A 19,089-nucleotide genomic window follows, 5' to 3' on the forward strand; every position below is an offset into this window, starting at 1 on the left:
TTGCCCTTTAAACTCAAAATATTACAGTAGAAAGAATAATTGTGTTTTCTTCTTTCCTATCATGGTCTGATTGGTGGGAGTAATATACCTTTCCTGTTATGGAGTTTGCATGCCAGTGAGATTTCAGGACTGGGAAGGGCATATGTCATACCGTCAGTATGGCATCATTAAACATGGTCATTGCACCTCTAACACTCCAGACAAGGGCATTGGGTGCAGAGATGAAGCAGAACCATTTCCCCCTTCTATTAATCTGGGTGACAAAGCTACAGCGGATACAGTGAAAAGCCCTTGGAGCTAGCTCAGTTGCTGGAGTGAAAGATCTTGAAAAGGGAATGACATGCACTCACACGCACGCACAACACAACGGGCTTGAATGGGCATAATGACTGCACATCTCTCCTGGATTTGTAGTATAATTTCTCTGAATTTTGTAAAGGTCAAAGTGTGGGTCTATCTCAATCATTTTAAAAAGCTTCCTCTCCTTGTTGCATTTCCTTCATTTGCAGCGACGTGAAAGAACTCGAGAAATGAAAGCATATTGCGTTTCACCTCGTATGTGATCAGTGCAATTGGTGGAGGGGGAGGCGAATCGAGGAAGCCACTGTACCACATTGAGATGTACCCTGGAATACATGAATGGTTTGCGCCACCCCACAAAGGGAGGGTTGTTTATACTACGAATATCCACGTCACTGTCTCCGCCCTCTAAAAAAAACGCACACAAGAACTAAGGAACGCGGGATGTTTCATCAGCGAATGTGAAGTCAACTGTATTTGGTCGTGCTGTCGAGCCTTCGAGCATTCCAAAGTAAAACCAAAGGTAAAGTAACCAACATCACACGTTTAAAAAAACTATATTGTACTGAAAAGTATGTGCTTACGTTTCGATGTTGTGGTCCATGTGTCGAAACTGCACGAGACTCCGTAGTATTTTACTCTCGCTAATTCTGACGCAATCACACCCTCGTGTGTTGTCAGAAATACTAACTTTAGCCAACTACTATAACGATATTCTCTTTTAAAACAGCACATTACTGGTTATGTTTTTAGGGATTAGAATACCTATTGTCTGTTTATTTTGTTTGAAATAAATAGTTAGATGGGTACCTAACGTCTTCCAACAAACGTTAGTTGACGTTACCAATACCATTGCTCGCTAGGTGGTTGATGTTTTAGCGGGGAACGTTAATTTAGCCAGTTAGCATATTGGCTATTAATGGTAGCTAACTAGGTAACGTTATAATCTAAGATGTGCCGTGTAAATCCATGTTGTTGCAACTAACTAGTTTATCTTGTCGGGTGTAAAAGCTGATGTGTGTCACCATTCATTGTTTTACTTGCTAGCTATCAAACAAAGTCTTAAGTCAACTAGTTCAATTACTTTGCTAGCTAACGTTTAGTTAGATAATGTTATCTAGCTAACTATCGTTAGGTAGAAAACTACACATCAACGAACTGTAGGTATGCAAGTGTGCAACCTGTAATATTTATCTTAACAGTGGGTATGTAACTAGTTAACAAACCAATCACAAACAACTTTCATAATATACCAGTCTAGCTAGACAATAGACGGGTCCGTGGCTTGACTGCTGTAGCGTTAGCTGCAGCTAACTGCATTTTTAATATGTTGCGTCAGCTGTTGCATCAGCTTGAGTTCGCTAACTAGCAGCATTTTATAGTTGCTGCTATTAACTAGCCACAACTATCAAAATGTGTTACACGTCATATTCAATGTGAGGACTCCTTGTCTGTGTGTTGAAAGTTGTTCGCCCTCAGTCTCATGTCAGACAGCTAGTTGTTCAAGTTGTTGTTGTTCAACTCTCAAGGAACATAACTTTACCGCCTTAGTAATTGTTTGATGTTCAGGTTGGTCATCATGCAGAGGAACATTTGTTTTATTATAGGGGGGTCTTTGCCTCAACTGACTCATTCAAGGGGTCACTTTTTGCATTGAATGCATTTATTTGGTCACCCTAGTATTCTAAGCTGATGGATGGAAAAACACATTTTCAGGGACATTTTCTGAAATGTTCAAGGGGCAAATTTGCCCCAAGCTCTGTGTAGACTGGTCATGGCAGAGGCATTGAGGAAGGAGGAAGGGATCCTGTTGGCTCATAGCAGTAGTCCTTTTTTTTTTCTGGAAAATTGATTGCACCATAGCGTCAAACAACTAGACAACTATTGACTGTCTGTGATGCATGAAGTGTGCCACCCATCACATAGCTCCAAGCGTGACCTCGCCCACTGAGATTAGAATGCTGAAAGGGCGCTCTGCACCAGCCTATTAAAAAGTATCCACTCTCCCAATGGACATCTGAAAAAGCATATAAAAGGGGCAAGAAACACCATGTGTAGGTGTTAAAATAATTTCATTGTGTGTGCTTAACATTTAGTATATGGTAATTGTACCCACAAATTGCATGGTGAGCCAGTTTGTCAAATGATTCCCCTGGTCATGAAGTCAGCAGTCATTAGTCGAACATGAAATGCAGGGCTGGAGTAAAGTTGTCATTTCGAGGCATTTTCAAATCTGGTCATGTTATACAGTGTACCCATTAATTGATATGCTTGTTACAGTGAACATTTTTTAAGATTATAGCAGTGGTGCCTGGACTTTGCAATCTGTTTACCTGCCTGCCGAGGACAAGTGACAGGCAGAACCACCCGTATCACTTGCGTTCTCTGTCCCACACGCCAGGACCGAGAGGTGCAAGAATGCTCTTTTTAGCAACCAGGGCGTAGTGCGTCTTTCAAATATTTTGACTCAAAACACGAGGAGACGTTGAAACAACTTGTTTATTGAATACCATCTCATTAGTCTATTACACTTTAATAAAGCACTGTGAATGACTTTACAAGAAGATACATGTTTTTTCTATTGCATGCCACCAACTGAGTAACTTAGTGGCACCCGTCTAAATTCTAAATAATGTCAAGGGTCTGGGTCGGATTGGATATGATTGTTAGGTATCTCTGGTTGTTAGTTTAACTGACTTGTCCGGAAGGGCTTGTACACATCTGAACGCGCTAATTTATGCCGCTGCGCTTGCTTTTCATGACTGGGGCGTGGAACGTGTAGCTTGTTGTTGGCCAATCCTAAGTCATCAAAGTGGCAATAGTCTACAGTCATAGAGCCTCCATGTGTGGCAAACGTAAGGAGATATCTAATCAATGGAAGACGGAATGAAAAGTTAAAGGAGAAGGATATGCTGAGAGCCAACAGGCTGCTACTTAATTTTTTGAATGGAATTACAATTTAAAACATATATTTTTAAAAACTTGGAGGGGGAGAAGACTTTTTTTGCCATAGCCCTGACTGGCTTTACACATGCGCTTGTCTGAGGTGTCGGACTTGACGACAGTTGCTATCAGATTTGACCGCTGTGGTTGGGTGCTCAAAATTATGGGGTGGGGCTTAGCATAGGGTACATTTTGGGGAGGTACTACCTAAATCGCTCAAATCTCAATTTAAGATACTGACTTTATGACACATTGTGCTATTTACACTTGGTAGTACATTTTTACACCGTTTTTGACTATCAATGTAACATCGGTCGTTTTGAAGCAGATAAGTTGGTTTTTGAGGTCAGCTGCCTTTTTAAATAAGTTTTATCTTAATTGTGTGTAATTATTTGTCTAAATTTAGTCCATATCCATGTATTTCAGTGTGTATCGCTAGGTTTCCATCCAATTTGGCAACATATTTTCATTCAAATGGTCTCAAACAAGTGCTGTGTTCCCACCAAACGGACTTATTGCAGATAAAAATCAGTGGGTGATGACAGTGCACACAATGTACCTTTTCACTTAAGGTTTCATGTGCCGAATAAGCGTCTAAAGTTCAATGTGTTTCCATCGCATTTTCAACTCGATAGTTTTGTCACAAAACTGTTGCGCTAAATAGCAAATGTGCCTACTCTGGTCTTGGCGCATGTACTCTAGCCACCAGCTTCTACACGATGACATCATCATTATGGATAAGTGAGAATGTTTGTTTTTATTTGTCACGCATCGATCGTCAAGTCGCCAGAATCAGACCCTCAATATTTATTGGAAAGGAGCATCAAGATCACCGTGCACTTTCACCACCCTGTGAAGTTCCTCAAGTTATTTCATCTCTAGCCTAATAAACTGCATGGTTTCCTAAATCGCTCTGGGAGGACCACACACCATATCATTGCGTGACTCTACGGCCATTTCTCGCATGATTTCATTGTACAGACACAGATCCCACCATGTCGTGAACCTACTACCAGTGAGCAGGAACACTAACCAATAAGGGAACCCAGTCTTTCCACTTTATATAGTATCATAAGTTAGCTAACGATGAGGGCCTAGGTCTTAACTTTTGTTTATTTCATATGCTATCTTAAAGCCTAGGAAGCTTAGGACACCCTGATAACAAACTAGGCTAATCATAATACCGTATCGTGATGGCAGAGTTGAGGCTAGACAGTGAGTCAAAACCCCCCAAAAGTGCTTTGTGTGGAGTGAGCAACAGTCTAATGAGATTGAGCTAAGATAATCCTCTTAGTCTGTTGCAGCAGGTGCTTTGGAAAAGCTCAGTGAGGCAAATAATATACAGTATCTGCGGAAGCTTCCGCCGGGTGGTTACTTGTGTGCTGGAAGACCTAGTTAAAAGCCTCATAACATAAACCTAAATCTAATCCATATGGTATTAGGTAGCAATACCAGGGCTCTCTTGTCCCTCTGCGGCAGAGGTGAGCAATATTTGGAACATCGAATCGCAATCAAATTACAGTATCGAATCTCGATACATTTCGTATCGGCACCGAAATATTGTGATAATATCGTATTGTGATGTCCCTGGCAATTCCCAGCCCAAGTATTAGGCAATTAGACTAGGCCTAGTTTTTAATGCTCTTTAAGTGGTTGAAGTACTCCTACCCTTTGTATACTATAGCCTACCTATTACAGGAAAAGAGTCCCACTAAACCCTTTGGCCTAGAGGCTCCAACGAGCATGCCTGATTTGAGCTTCCAGGTGGTAAATTATAGGAGCTGCGTGTTGGTGTCTTCACAACCTGGTCTGAAGCCGCCGCTGTTTCACAGAGGCCAGCCACCCCTCGTGAAGACCACAAGGAAAAGATTAGCCTAGTTGGTCTAGGTGACGCAGGGTGGCCTACCTCCAGAGCTTACTGTGTGGGCAGAACAGACTAAACCTCTCAGGCGCCGCACATTAATCGCATGCAGGGGGACTCCCAGAAGTGAACCTTTCCCAGGGCCGGAGATGACGCCTGCCCTGCCCGCCGGCCTCCTAAAACAGCTAATGCAACTCTTCAGCAGAGCAGACCCTGTATGCGGTTTCAGTCTTGCTTAACTATTCCGTTGTTCAATCATAACCCCTAGAGAGCACAACCATGGTGTGTATTTTTTTAAATTTTTAACACTGGTTTAAGTTACAAGGTGGATATGCCAAGCCCATGCAGACTTCAATAAGGAAGCCATTGTGCATGTCCAAGTGCAGGATGGAATATAGTTGGTTGCACCATTGTGATCCAATCACGGAATCTAGCCCAGGCTGACTGCCCGATCAAACCAGCATTGACTATTTTCCCTGTAGACAGTTTGTGACAGTAACTACAATGCCTGATACATGAAAGTTATTTTTGAACAGTTTTAATTTCCTGTTACCTTCAAAGGCCAGTGGATATGTTTATTTTACTGACATTCCATTTTTTGTTCTGTGTTTGCAAATTGTTTTCTCAATAACCTTCCGGTGATTGTGCACAGTGTTCTATGGATAACAACGTAGAATGGGCCCGAAAACATTTATTATTATTATTATTATTTGACTATTATTATAGGTGTTAAGAGGCTAAGCTACACCTCCAAGTCGCCAACCTTTTGTGGAGTGTTTGGTGTGCTGCTGAAGAGGCAGCGTCTCGGATATCTCGAATAAGCAGTAGCCATGATGACCTTACGGTTGGTCGGGACAGGGACCAGACGTTCTGTGCAACGTGCTTAATGTCAACATGGAGCTGTGTGGACAGCTGCTGCCAGTCAGACAAGGTCATGTGACCAGAGCCTCCAATGCTTATGAGGTGGTTGTGTGTGTGAGTGTCCCTGCAGTCTGGCACCTGCACAGATAGAGATGCTGTCTGTCCTTGAGCTGAAGGGGCCGGGGTTTGTTGTAAGTGGTGCTATCAGTATTAGTCAGCCTGCCCCTAGAGATGCCAAAACACTACATCGCTGACGTGAATGCTATGATTTGTTGTCGTTACACGAGATTGCTAAGCAGAAGTTTTGCTTGAAATGTTGCGCTGTTGTCACCTTTTTTTCCCTTTTGTGGGACATGCTAGTTGTAATAGAAAGTGGGATCCCAATTTGAAGACTTGTTATAACACTTGAGTTGGCGTTGTTCTGCTAGGGTAGGGCCGATCTACTGCCTAACTCTTGGAGGAAGGCAAATTAACCTTGTGACAGTGAACTTTGATAATATGAAAAATCAGCTTTTTATCTATGTAGGCTAAATGCCAAGTGGTTGTCTTACTACGTGCTATCACTTCATTTGGTTTTGAATTGTAACTCTGTATTTTGACATGATACGGGCCTCTATTCAAGATGTTCTATTGCTTACTGCCGTATAATAGACTACACAACGATTGTTTCTGATGACTTAAAGGTGGTCGGCATGTGGGCAATTCCACGGTAATGGGATTACGCCGAGACTCAGATTGTTCACTGTAAAACGTATACCAAACAACAACCATTTTGATTTCAAAGTTGAACAAATCATAGAGCTCTATGGACAAGGACTACTTTTTAAAGATGTACACGCATTTTACAAAAACACGTTTTATAGGAAGAACTGCCGGTACAAAATTTGCTAGTAGAATACAACCGAGGGAGATTTTACTGTAATTCTGTTACCAAAGTTTGCATCTGCATTTTTTTCTCAATTTTAAAAGTTGTCATTGTGCATAGAGTTGTATGGTTTGTTAAACTTTTGGTTTGGCAAACATTTTTAAAGTGAAGGATCTGAGTCATTGGGAATTGCCCATGTCTTTAAAATTGTAGTCAACCAGTAAGGTTATTAGTGAAAAGCGAGGCACAGAGAGATTGGTGTTCACTTCCATGTCTGCTTATCGAAGCTCTCTACCGGTCAGGTCATGTTTAGAAACATTTTTTTTATAAACCACTATTGAAGGTGGGGAAATGTAATTCTGGGAAGCCGCATAATAGCAGCATGCTGTTCCTTAGAAGAATGTGGTTTGCTTGTCTGGAAACCTGCAGGAGGGGAATTAAAACTTTACTGGAAGTACCCGAGTAGGAGGAAACAAACTAGTGTGGCACCATACAGACATGTAAGGTATCAACTTGACTAAATACGCACATGAGAGCTAATCAGTCAGTTCGTTATCACAGAGACGGTTGGTTGGCTAACAAGGGATCCGCACGGAACAAAGTAAAGCAACAAACAGCTAGATTAAACGGTAGCCTATTATTTCCCATAGTCACTCATCAATCTGCTTCCCCTCTGTTTGATCATAGGATCTCTCCTGCTCCGTCTCAACTCTTCGCAGCTCTGCTCAGTCAACCCCTTCAGCTTCGCAGCTCCCTCCGCAGACGTGACCATGGTAGACAAGATGGCCTCCTTTGGCCGGATCTTGTTGCGACGCAGGGTACTGGACTGCTCCGATGAGGGAAGCCGCTTTGCCCGCTGCCTCTCCACACTGGACCTGGTGGCGCTGGGGGTGGGCTCTACGCTAGGGGCAGGGGTGTACGTCCTGGCTGGTGAGGTAGCCAGGGAGAAGGCTGGTCCTGCCATCGTGCTCTGCTTCCTCATCGCTGCGCTCTCCTCCATGCTGGCCGGACTCTGTTACGCCGAGTTTGGCGCCCGCGTACCCAAGACTGGTTCGGCGTACCTGTACAGCTACGTGACGGTTGGCGAGATCTGGGCTTTCATCACGGGGTGGAACCTCATCCTCTCCTATGTCCTCGGTGAGTTAGTAGATTGGAAATTGCTTCCGTTTTCAAAGGCTTTTGCGTTGAGCCACAATGTTCACTGTGGTTAGTCTCTAGTCTGCCTTATCCTCTTGAGTTTGGTCGACGGTTTCCATGACGTTAACTTCTTCTCCATGGTCCTTTTTAGGTACAGCCAGTGTGGCCCGAGCCTGGAGCTCTAATTTCGATAGCCTGGTGGAGCAGAGGATATCGGACTTCTTCAGGTCGTCCATGGCCATGAACGTCCCGGGGGGCGTGCTGGCTGAATACCCGGACCTGTTTGCGCTCATCCTCGTGCTCTTATTAACCGGTGAGGACTTCAGTCAACCAAAATGTATAGTGCTGGGGGAGGCAGCACATAAGTTATAGCCTCATTGTAAAAACTTGCATGTATTGTAACGTACATGTGCCTAATGCGACTTGATTTGTGTTTCCTAACGCCATACTGTTGCTTCTTCCAGGGCTGCTGGCGTTTGGCGTGAGTGAGTCGGCTCTGGTGAATAAGATCTTCACGGGGGTCAACCTGGTGGTGCTGGGCTTCGTCATCATCTCAGGCTTTGTGAAGGGAGACACAAACAACTGGAACCTTACTTTGGATGACTTTAACAACACCTACCGTGTCATCAACGCCAATATCACCAACGCGTCCAGCTTATCCAAAGAGTGAGTCCTCCAATACAGATTAATACCAGCTGAGATTTAGCCAGAGATTCCATTATAGGGCACTGGTATTGACTAAATCATGCTTTCATGTGTCTCGCTGTGTTTTAATCTCTGCACTTGGCTTCAGAAATAAAACCGTATAATTGCTGCCTCTGTCTCTCAGGGTTGTGGATAAGACATTTGGCACAGGTGGTTTTGCTCCGTTTGGCCTCCGTGGCATTTTGTCTGGTGCCGCCACGTGTTTCTATGCCTTTGTGGGGTTCGACTGCATCGCCACGACAAGTGAGTTATTTACTGTGCTCCAAAGCTAAACATTAGATAGGACCACGTCGTTTGTTATCAGTAGATTGAGCGTTCACTTACATGCCACTTAGTCAAAATGTAGCTTTTTTAATATGGTGGCCAATTTTCGCTAAATAGTTGGAATGTATAGTTCTACTTGGTTGTTACTCTCTCATAGTTACAGACAAATATATGTTGTGCCTTGTCGTCGCCCCCCCCCCCCCAGGCGAAGAGGCTAAGAACCCAACGCGTTCCATCCCTGTGGGCATCGTGGCCTCTCTGCTCATCTGTTTCTTCGCCTACTTTGGGGTGTCTGCGGCCCTCACCCTCATGATGCCCTACTACCTGCTGGACACCAAGAGCCCCCTGCCAAAGGCCTTCATCCACATAGGCTGGCCTGCTGCTCACTACATCGTGGCTGTGGGCTCCCTCTGTGCTCTCTCCACCAGGTCAGTTAGGCTGATAGACCGCACTATGGCTACTGTTCTGTAGCTCCCTTGTCTTCTACAGTCCTCAGTACTTGGTGTTCTTGTCAAGCTATCAAATGCACTCCCTTTGTTACGTGTGTGTATATAATGTTGGTTTTGTTGTCCTCCTAGCCTGCTTGGGTCCATGTTCCCCATGCCGAGGGTGATCTACGCCATGGCAGAGGATGGGCTCCTGTTCCGTGGCCTGTCCCGCATGAACACGCGCACCAAGACGCCCCTGATGGCCACCATCGTCTCTGGCTGTGTGGCATGTGAGTTCAGCCCTCCGCCCTCTCTCTGTTCATTCATCTGGTTCTGCTCTACTACCTCTGGGTTCCACTGTAGTCAACTCCTGCTGTTATGTTTTTGTTTATGTATGAATCTATGAATGTGCAGCAGGAGGGAAGCTTGTCGAAATAGACCCTTTGATCAGTGGAATGCTTTTTAAAAGTGTTATTTTTTTATTTATTTTTTCTTCATTGTTTTTGAATGCCGGAATAACTAGAGTAAATAACCAACTGAAGGGATGTGGATTGTGTTTTCTATAGTATGTATGATGGTAATGCTCATTGTCTCCTCTCCCTGTAGCTCTGATGGCCTTCCTCTTTGACCTGGCTGCCCTGGTTGACCTCATGTCCATAGGGACACTGCTGGCCTACTCACTAGTGGCCATCTGTGTGCTCATCCTCAGGTGGGTGACGACTTGTGCCGCTTTTTCTTTTAAATATATTTTAATGCCAAACACCGCATTTTTGTGGTGTTGAAATTATGATTTGTCTCCAATTCTGTGATTTGCTTATGGTGTTTGACATTCTCAGTGTGATTACCGCTCATGGTCCAGGAAACTGACCTGCTCTTCCCTCCTGTCCAGGTACCAGCCGGGCACCCTGAGCTCGTCCAGTCAGAGTGAAAAGCTGGTGGAGCTGGTGGGAGGGGAGAAGGTGGCCGTGTCCGGGCAAGACAGCGGTGACGAGTACGGCCTGGATCTGGAGGACGGCCCCCTCCGGGAGAAGTTCACCCCCCGCCTCCTCCTCTTCCCCAGCGGGAATCTACCCACTCAGATCTCTGGGAACATCGTCTATGCCACCACGGCCATTATCTGTGAGTGACGCCTCTTCTCTTTCTCTCTCACTTATGAAGTTGTAATGCAGTTGACCACGGGTCGTTTTCAAAGCGGCTCTTTTTTTAGAGAAAGCACATTTTGATTCTCTCTTCGTCCTCTCTAGCGGTGCTCATCACTGTGCTGTGTGTGGTGTTGGCGGGGAAGCTGGATGAGTTGATCGAGGTTCAGCCTGTGTGGGTCACGGTGTGTGTAGTACTGGCCTTGCTCTGTGCCCTTTGTGTCGTCATCATCTGGAGGCAACCCGAGAGCAAGGAAGCCCTCACCTTCAAGGTTAGTTTCTGGATACTTCAGTGTTTGTTCACGGCCAATTCATAATACAACTTGTACGCAGTAAAACAACTAACTTGTTTCTCACCCCCTCCAGGTGCCCTTGTTGCCATGGCTGCCTCTGTTCAGTGTCTTTGTCAACATCTACCTCATGATGCAGCTGGACCTGGCTACGTGGTGCCGCTTTGCTGTTTGGATGGGCATTGGTGAGTTGGATTACATTATACAGAGTAGGACATTTTTCTAAATTCACAATAGAATCACATGTTAATCACGGAATCCGCTGTAGGGGAAAACCGTCTGCCCCATGGTCAATGTAATTGCAGTGCATTTTCTGCTGTTCTATCGCTCGTGCAATGATGTCGGGGGGGGGGGGGAACTGTTTGTTTGCAGTGACTTTGTAATATCGCAAACAGACGTGGCATATTCACCATTTTTAAAGATTCCCTCTTTAATTCAGTCAACTTAATTCCTCTCTTTTTCTCCTTCCCTCAGGATTTGCAATCTACTTCTGCTACGGGATCTGGCACAGCACCGAGGCAGCCAACAGCACCCCCCGGAAATACGAGCCTGCCCTCCAGACCAAGAAGAAGCCCATCTACCTGGGGAGAGACGAGAGTGAGGCGGAGGGGATGAGCCCCTGAACGGCTAGGGACTGGAGGAAACCCCACACGTTATACCTCTGAAGTGAAGGCAGACAATTCAACTGACACTGCAATGTGTGTGTCTAGATTTGTTGCCTTTCATTTTTGGGAGATCTGTCTTACACTTTATTGGACACTTTCAACACTTAATGTTTCTATTAACATTACTAGTGATTTTTAAATTTTATTTATTAACCGTTAGTCTCTTCCTAGTTGGTGGCTGTGGCCGTGCCTCCAATCGTTAGCCCACGGGGGCCCCCAGCAGCAATATGAAGTACAGCTGTACAGGATCTGTTGGTTAGGGCCATGTGTATTACTGGGTACCAGTGTGTCTGTGGGGTTTACGGCCTTGGTCAGGGCCTCCGTAGACTTGTTAACGGTGTCGAGGCCCAACGCGGGCGGTTTTTGGGATGACTGTCGTAGACGAGCTGTCCTCCACCTGCCAAAGAGCAACCTATTTAACAGGACTTTGTGCACCTAGTTGCAGAAACGATTATTTTTGTTGGTGTCAGCTTCTTCAATACGTCTCATGAAATGGAAATATCACCACAGAGACCTCGAACTACATATCCTATAATGTTAAAGGCGTTTATGAACAATCTGTTGCCGGTGATTTTTCTGTCGTACATTTGTCTTTGAACGTATGGTAAAAATAGTCAAAGTAATGATGTATGTTATCATTTTCATGGTGATGTAAGTCCCTGTGTTACTTGCCTCTGAGGTCCATCCAAAGAATTGACTGAGGTAAATCAACCCTTGGAGGGTGATAAAGCATCCCAGCACCTCTGCACTGTCTGCTGAATAATCTTTAATCTGGTATCGTCATTTGGGCTGTTCTGTACTCTTGTAACCCCCTTCATATGCATTTCTATTTATCTCTGGAGTTCTGATTTACAAATCCGAGCTACCCTTTTTATATGGAAATACTTGAGTTTGAGAGATCTGCCTCGAATGCTTGAGCTGTCTACAGATGTAGATTTAACTGTCAAACAAAGAAATACCCGTATGATCTAGACAATGCGCTGTATTGACTCTTTTTAAAAGGCAGTGATTTTAGTCCTGGTCAGGTATTACCACTAATATTACTTTAGCTGTAGATTCTTGTGAACCTATTTTCACAAACATTTTTAGTTTCCATTGAAACTTGTTCTTGGCAGCTTGGCTGTCGAGTTTGCATCATCATTTTAGCCATCTATTTTCCTGCTATGCCCTTCAACTGACTTTAATCGAGTAATGTGCTTTTTATAGATGTGTTTTGTCTTTTACGTGTACTCTTGATTACCCCCTTGCTTTTAATGTGTTACTGTATATAGCAAAACTTTTGCTTCACCAAATAATTGACAGGTCTACTCGTGACTCTATTTGTTAAGTCACTAGTTGTGGTGCTGCTTGACCAAATTACATTTTGCTTTGGAGACACTGGTTCAAGAGCATGAGTATGACCAGCAAAAATTGGTCTCTAAATTTGAACTTTATTTGCTCTGCTCCAAAGACCCTGGAGATGGCGAGGATAATTGATAGATATGGTATTGTAGTACGGTAATAACTGTAGATGTACCGTGTGTATAGCTGTATTTTATTAGTATAATGCTGTATATTATACAAATGGACATGTTTTTATAGTTGTGCTTCTCGGCATTACTTTTCACAACATCGTTTCTTGAGGGTTTGTTAGACAAAAGAAACCGGTTCCTCCATAAGAAACCGGTTATTAAAAATGCCTACCACCTCAAAGATCCCACTGGCTGGTAAACCAAGACACAGGTTTTATCTTCGGTTTTATATACTGTAAATACACTGCATGACCAAAAGTATGTGGACACCTGCTCGTCAAACATCTCAGTCCAAAATCATGGGCCTTAATATGGAGTTGGTCCCCCCCCATTGCTGATATAACAGCCTCCACTCTTCTGGGAAGGTTGTCCACCAGATGTTAGAACATAGCTGTGTGGATTTGCTTCTATTCAGCCATGAGCATTAGTGAGATCAGGCACTGATGTTTGGCAATTAGGCCTTGGCGTTCCAATTCATCCCAAAGGTGTTCGGTGGGGTTTAGGGCAGGCCTCTTTGCAGGCCAGTCAAGTTCTTCCACACCAATCTTGACAAACCATTTCTGTATGGAACTCGCTTTGTGTACGGTTGCATTATCATGCTGAAACAGGAAAGGGCTTTCCCCAAACTGTTGCCACAGTTGGAAGCACAGAACCGTCTAGAGTGTCATTGTATTCTGTAGCATTAAGATTTCCCTTCACTGGAACTAAGGGGCCTAGCCCGATCCATGAAAAACAGCCCCAGGTCATTATTCCTCCTCCACCAAACTTTACAGTTGGCGCTATGCATTCGGGCAGGTAGCGTTCTCCTGGCATCCAGATTTGTTTGTCAGACTGCCAGATGGCGATGTGTGATTCATCACTCCAGAGAACGCGTTTCCACTGCTCCGGGGTCCCATGGTGGCGAGCTTTACACCGCTCCAGCCGACGCATTGCGCATGGTGATCTTAGGCTTGTGTGCGGCTGCTCGTCAATGGAAATCTATTTCATGATGCTCCTGACACAGTTATTGTGCTGATGTTGCTTTCAGAGGCAGTTTGTAACCCTGTAGTGAGTGTTGCAATTGAGAATTTTTACGCACTTCAACACTCGCCGTTCCCGTTCTGTGAGCTTTTTTTGCCTACCACTTCATGGCTGAGGCATTCCTGTAGATGTTTCCACTTCACAATAACAGTACTTACAGGTGACCCGGGCGGCTCTAATGGCAGACATTTGACAAACTGATTTGTGGAAAGGTGCCACGTTGAAAGTCACTGAGCTCTTCAGTGAGGCCATTCTACTGCCAATCTTTGTCTATAGAGGTTGAATGGCTTTGTGCTCAACGTTATACGCCTGTCAGCAACAGGAGTGGCTATAATAGCCAAAGCCACTCTTTTGAAGGGGTGTCCACATACTTTTGTGTAATTACCTGTATAAATGAGCTGTATTTTCATTGTTCTTTTCTAAATAAATAATAAATACAAATTATTTGCCTTTTTTGATTCTCAAGAATAACTGGAATTGTTTTAGAAAATTCCTAATCCTATCAAGTGGGGGGAATACATATCCATAAAACAAATTGCCCTCATCTACAGATCCACAACTTTTGTATGCTGCATGTACAGGTAACTGCCAAAAAAGCCAATATCTTCAGGGCTTTGGGCTGCCATAAGAGTTTCAATGTGCCTTGAAGGGATGTGAAACCATTCTACGATGAGAAATTCCATTATTTGGTGTTGGGGGAAAACGCTGTCACAAGCACCGCTCCAGAATCGGCCTTAAGTGTTCAATTGGATTGAGATCTGGTAACTGAGACAAACACGCCCTTTGCACCCCCTATGCTCCTTAGACCCCCTCTTTCATAGCCACTTCTAGCCTTGCTTGCCCAAATAATGGGCAACTGAGCTTTTTTTTTTACATTTTTTTTTTTATACATGAACTGTACTGTTTTGACAATTAGACACTCACCCTTCTAGATAACTTGAAACCATCTAACCAGGTCTTGTCTGGAAGTAGGCAAGCTAGCTTCAGTGCGACCATGGCAAAGAAGGTTTGACTTTGGATATCTGTGAGGGTTAGTTAGGGACTGTCAATATATTACACAATGTAAATGGGACAATATTTTCATGTTTCAAACCTTTTTAGTGTTCTCATTAAATGCATTCAATATTTGTATATTCATTTCTACAATTTATAGTTTGAGGTTTTTATGTCATTGAACATTTTAGCTTCTTAATTAAAAAAAATGATCATCCCATGTACATTTTTGTTTATTTACTGATGGTCCCTAAATAGCCCCATAGGGATATCAAGAGTGAAACCAAATTTACCATGGTCACTGGTCAGTGCTTCAAATGAATGATTACTTGGGTGCTGCCAGCTGTGGGCAGGATTGAAATAACCCAACCCAAGGAAAATGTACGTACCCTTCCTTCCGTGACATACCTTTATTTCATAATAATTTTGCAAATTACATTGAACGAGACTGAGTCAGTCAAGTTATCCTATTTACACATTGTAGTCAATTTTGACACTAACCAGAATAAACGCCTATAGATGCCACAGGCTTCAAACAACTTTTTTCTTCTTCCAGTCGCTCTTTTAATTTGGGTCATGTGATGAATATGATGTGTTCAGATTCTCCTGGCCTTGCTCTGTGCCCTTTGTGTCATTATCATCTGGAGGCAACCTGAGAGCAAGGAAGCCCTCACCTTCAAGGTTAGTTTCTGGATACTTATTGAAGGTGTCAACAACACGTGCAGTGTTTATTCATGGCTTACAACCTTGTCGTTACAGTTTATAATACAGCTAGATATGCAGTAAAATGATGACTAACTGTTTTCTCTCCCCTTTCTAGGTGCCCCTGCTGCCTTGGCTACCTCTGTTTACTGTCTTTGTCAAAATCTACCTCATGACGCAGCTAGTGGTGTAAAGTACTTTAAGTATAAATACTTTAAAGTGCTACTTTAAAGAGAAAACGGCAACTACTCGGCTTCCGACCACAAGGCACTACAGAGGGTAGAGTGTACAGCCCAGTATATCACTGGGGCCAAGCTTCCTGCCATCCAGGACCTCTATACTAGGCGGTGTCAGAGGAAGGCCCTACAAATTGTCAAAGACTCCAGCCACCCTAGTCATAGACTGTTCTCTCCACTAATTATGTACTTTTTACTCCATACAGTTTCCCTGACACCCAAAAGTACTTGTTACATTCTGAATGCTTAGCAGCACCGGAAAACATCCCTGGTGATCCCAACTGCCTCTGATCTGGCGGACTCACCAAACACATTCTTCATTTTTAAATGTCTGAGTGTTGGAGCGTGCTCCTGGCTATCCGTAAATTAAATAACTAGAAAATGGTGCCGTCTGGTTTGCTTAATATAAGGAATTTGAAATGATTTATACTTTTACAGTACCTTTGGAAAGTATTCAGACCCCTTGACTTTTCCCACATTGTTATGTTATTGCCTTATTCTAAAATGTATTGAATATAATTTTTTCCTCAGCAATCTACACACACTACCCCATAATGACAAAGTGAAAAACTGGGTTTTAGACATTTTTTAATAAATTAGCAACTTAAAAAACAGAAATACCTTATTTAAGTATTCAGACCCAGGTGCATCCTGTTTCTGTGGATTATCCTTGAGTTGTTTCTACAACTTGATTGGAGTCCACCTGTGGTAAATTCAAATGATTGGACATGATTTGGAAAGGCATACACCTGTCTATATAAGGTACCACAGTTGTCAGAGCAAAAAGCATGTCATGAGGTCGAAGGAATTATCCGTAGAGCTCTAAGACAGGATTGTGTCAAGGCACAGATATGGGGAAGGGTACCAAAAAATGTCTGCAACATTGAAGGTCCCCAAGAACACAGTGGCCTCCATCATTCTTAAGTGGAAGAAGTTTGGAACCACCAAGACTCTTCCTAGAGCTGGCTGCCCGGCCAAACTGAGCAATCGGGGGAGGAGGGCCTCCCATCTCCACTCTGCACCAAACAGGCATTTATGGTAGAGTGGCCAGACGGAAGCCACTCCTCAGTAAAAAGCAAATGACAGCTTGCTTGGAGTTTGCCAAAAGAAACCTAAAGACTCTCAGACCATGAGAAACAAGATTATCTGGTCTGATGAAACCAAGATTGAACTCTGGCCTGAATGCCAAGCGTCATGTCTGGAGGAAAACTGGCACCATGGTGGTGGCAGCATCATGCTGTGGGGATGTTTTTCAGTGGCAGGGACTGGGAGACTAGTCAGGATTGAGGCAAAGATGAACAGAGCAAAGTACAGAGAGATACTTGATGAAAACCTGCTCCAGAGCAGTCAGGACCTCAGACTGGGGCGAAGGTTTACCTTCCAACATGACAACGACCCTAAGCACACAGCCATGAAAACGCAGCAGTGGCTTCGGGACAAGTCTCTGAATGTCCTTGAGTGGCCCAGCCTGAGCCAGGACTTGAACCCAATCCAACATCTCTGGAGAGATCTGAAAATAGCTGTGCAGCAACACTCCCCATCCAACCGTACAGAGCTTGAGAGGATCTGCAGAGAACAATGGGAGAAACTCCCCAAATACAGGTGTACCAAGCTTGTAGCGTCATACTCAAGAAGACTCAAAGCTGTAATCGCTGCCAAAGGTGCTTCAACAAGGTGCTGTGTAAAGGGTCTGAATACTTGTGTAAATTTAATATTTCCGTATTTTTTTAATACATTTGCAAAAATTCAAAAAAACAGTTTTTGCTTCGTCATTATGGGGTATTGTGTAGATTGATGAGCTATTATTTTTATTTTATCAATTTCAGAATAAGGCTGTGACAAAATATGGAAAAAGTCAAGGGGTCTGAATACTTTTCCCAAATACACTGTACTTTTGATACCTAATTATATTTTGGCATTTACATTTACTTTTGATACTTAAGTATATCTAAAACGACTTTCTTTTAGACCTTTACTCAAGTAGTATTTTACTGGGTGACCTTCACTTTTACTTGAGTAATTTTCTATCTTTAATTTTACTCAAGTATGACAATTGGGTACTTTTCCCACCACTGGATGCAGCTGGACATGGCTACATGGTGCCGCTTCGCTGTGTGCATGGGCGATGCTGATTAAGATTCCATTATATACACATTCAATAGGAATTCTTTCTAGATCCACAGTAGAATCCCATATGTTTTTGTCGCCCTGTATTTTAACTACACGTGTCTTTAACTTTTAATGTTGCGCCTTGTGATTGTTAACGTCTAACCATTTACAACGCCAACTCTTTAGTGTGTGCTGCCCTCTTGTGTGTTTGTACATGGCATTGCAGCATTACACTAATGGAGACTACAAACGGTTATTTTCGTATCAACAGTGTTCACAATTTAATAGGGAGTTAGTTCACAGAATCTTTGTGGTACAAATAGATACATCACCGACATTACATTAATTTAGTCTCCATGTGCTTTGACCTGCTTGCATATCCAGTTTCACTTACGGAATTTCAAATTCTTTTGAACGCCTTGTTAAATAAACATAATGTTTTTTCCAGGCTGGGGGAATATCTAAGTCATTGGGGTTATAAGTGTGCATGCAGAGGTAACTAACACTGAACACATGTATTTTGGATGGGCATCATAGAGCATTGGTAATATTGACCGTGCCTTTGCTGAGATCAAATGTTTATTTCTTACAAGCATATGAGACATTGAACCTGCCCTTCTATGCGTCCCAAACCTACACACCGCTAAAGAAACATGTTCGGCTTTACGTTTGTTTCAAATAACATTTACAAGTCACATAAAATGAATTGGAAATGCATCTTTGCTTTGACTAGAGATGTATGTCGTCGTTTCAAACCGCCACATGACGTTGTGCAGGTAAACTGCGTCATCCGGAGCCTCCGGTGTCTAGCAGAGATCACGAACTACAGAGAACCGTCTGTCTGAATGTTCTCTCTACGATACCCGATATTACAGTCAGTCAGTGGTTTAGAAAGAAAGAAAGACAACGGTTGTTTGGCGCTAGTGCTGTGATTGTAAAATGAGCAGCTGATCTGGTACCTGGCTTAAGCAGAGAATGGAGACAGGAGTCCATTCAACAACAGACTGCAATGTGTCTGTCACATGTAGGCTCAATAAGCATGTAGGATATTTAGATACCG

General features: G+C 43.4%; 1 protein-coding gene across 1 annotated transcript; it reads left to right on the forward strand.

The window, feature by feature from the left end:
* Window positions 1-734: 734 nt before the first annotated feature.
* Window positions 735-11,778, forward strand: LOC111950409 (cationic amino acid transporter 3). The gene is made up of 12 exons (XM_023967965.2): window positions 735-823; window positions 7,518-7,967; window positions 8,119-8,280; window positions 8,432-8,633; window positions 8,797-8,915; window positions 9,142-9,364; window positions 9,515-9,654; window positions 9,971-10,073; window positions 10,254-10,483; window positions 10,609-10,775; window positions 10,870-10,978; window positions 11,268-11,778. Exons 2-12 carry the CDS (start codon window positions 7,601-7,603, stop codon window positions 11,414-11,416), a joined length of 1,971 nt encoding a protein of 656 aa, XP_023823733.1. The 5' UTR covers window positions 735-823; window positions 7,518-7,600; the 3' UTR covers window positions 11,417-11,778.
* Window positions 11,779-19,089: the final 7,311 nt, after the last annotated feature.

Source organism: Salvelinus sp. IW2-2015, linkage group LG23 (assembly GCF_002910315.2).
Source record: "Salvelinus sp. IW2-2015 linkage group LG23, ASM291031v2, whole genome shotgun sequence".
In the NCBI taxonomy this organism is placed as follows: domain Eukaryota; kingdom Metazoa; phylum Chordata; class Actinopteri; order Salmoniformes; family Salmonidae; genus Salvelinus; species Salvelinus sp. IW2-2015.

What these genes read in the sequence shown, in the direction of transcription:
- LOC111950409 (XM_023967965.2), top strand. Translation starts at nt 7,601, where the DNA reads ATGGTAGACAAGATGGCCTCCTTTGGCCGGATCTTGTTGCGACGCAGG. An exon ending in CATCCTCTCCTATGTCCTCG is followed by an intron (nt 7,968 to 8,118) that starts GTGAGTTAGTAG and finishes GGTCCTTTTTAG; the next exon opens with GTACAGCCAGTGTGGCCCGA. An exon ending in AGGAAGCCCTCACCTTCAAG is followed by an intron (nt 10,776 to 10,869) that starts GTTAGTTTCTGG and finishes CACCCCCTCCAG; the next exon opens with GTGCCCTTGTTGCCATGGCT.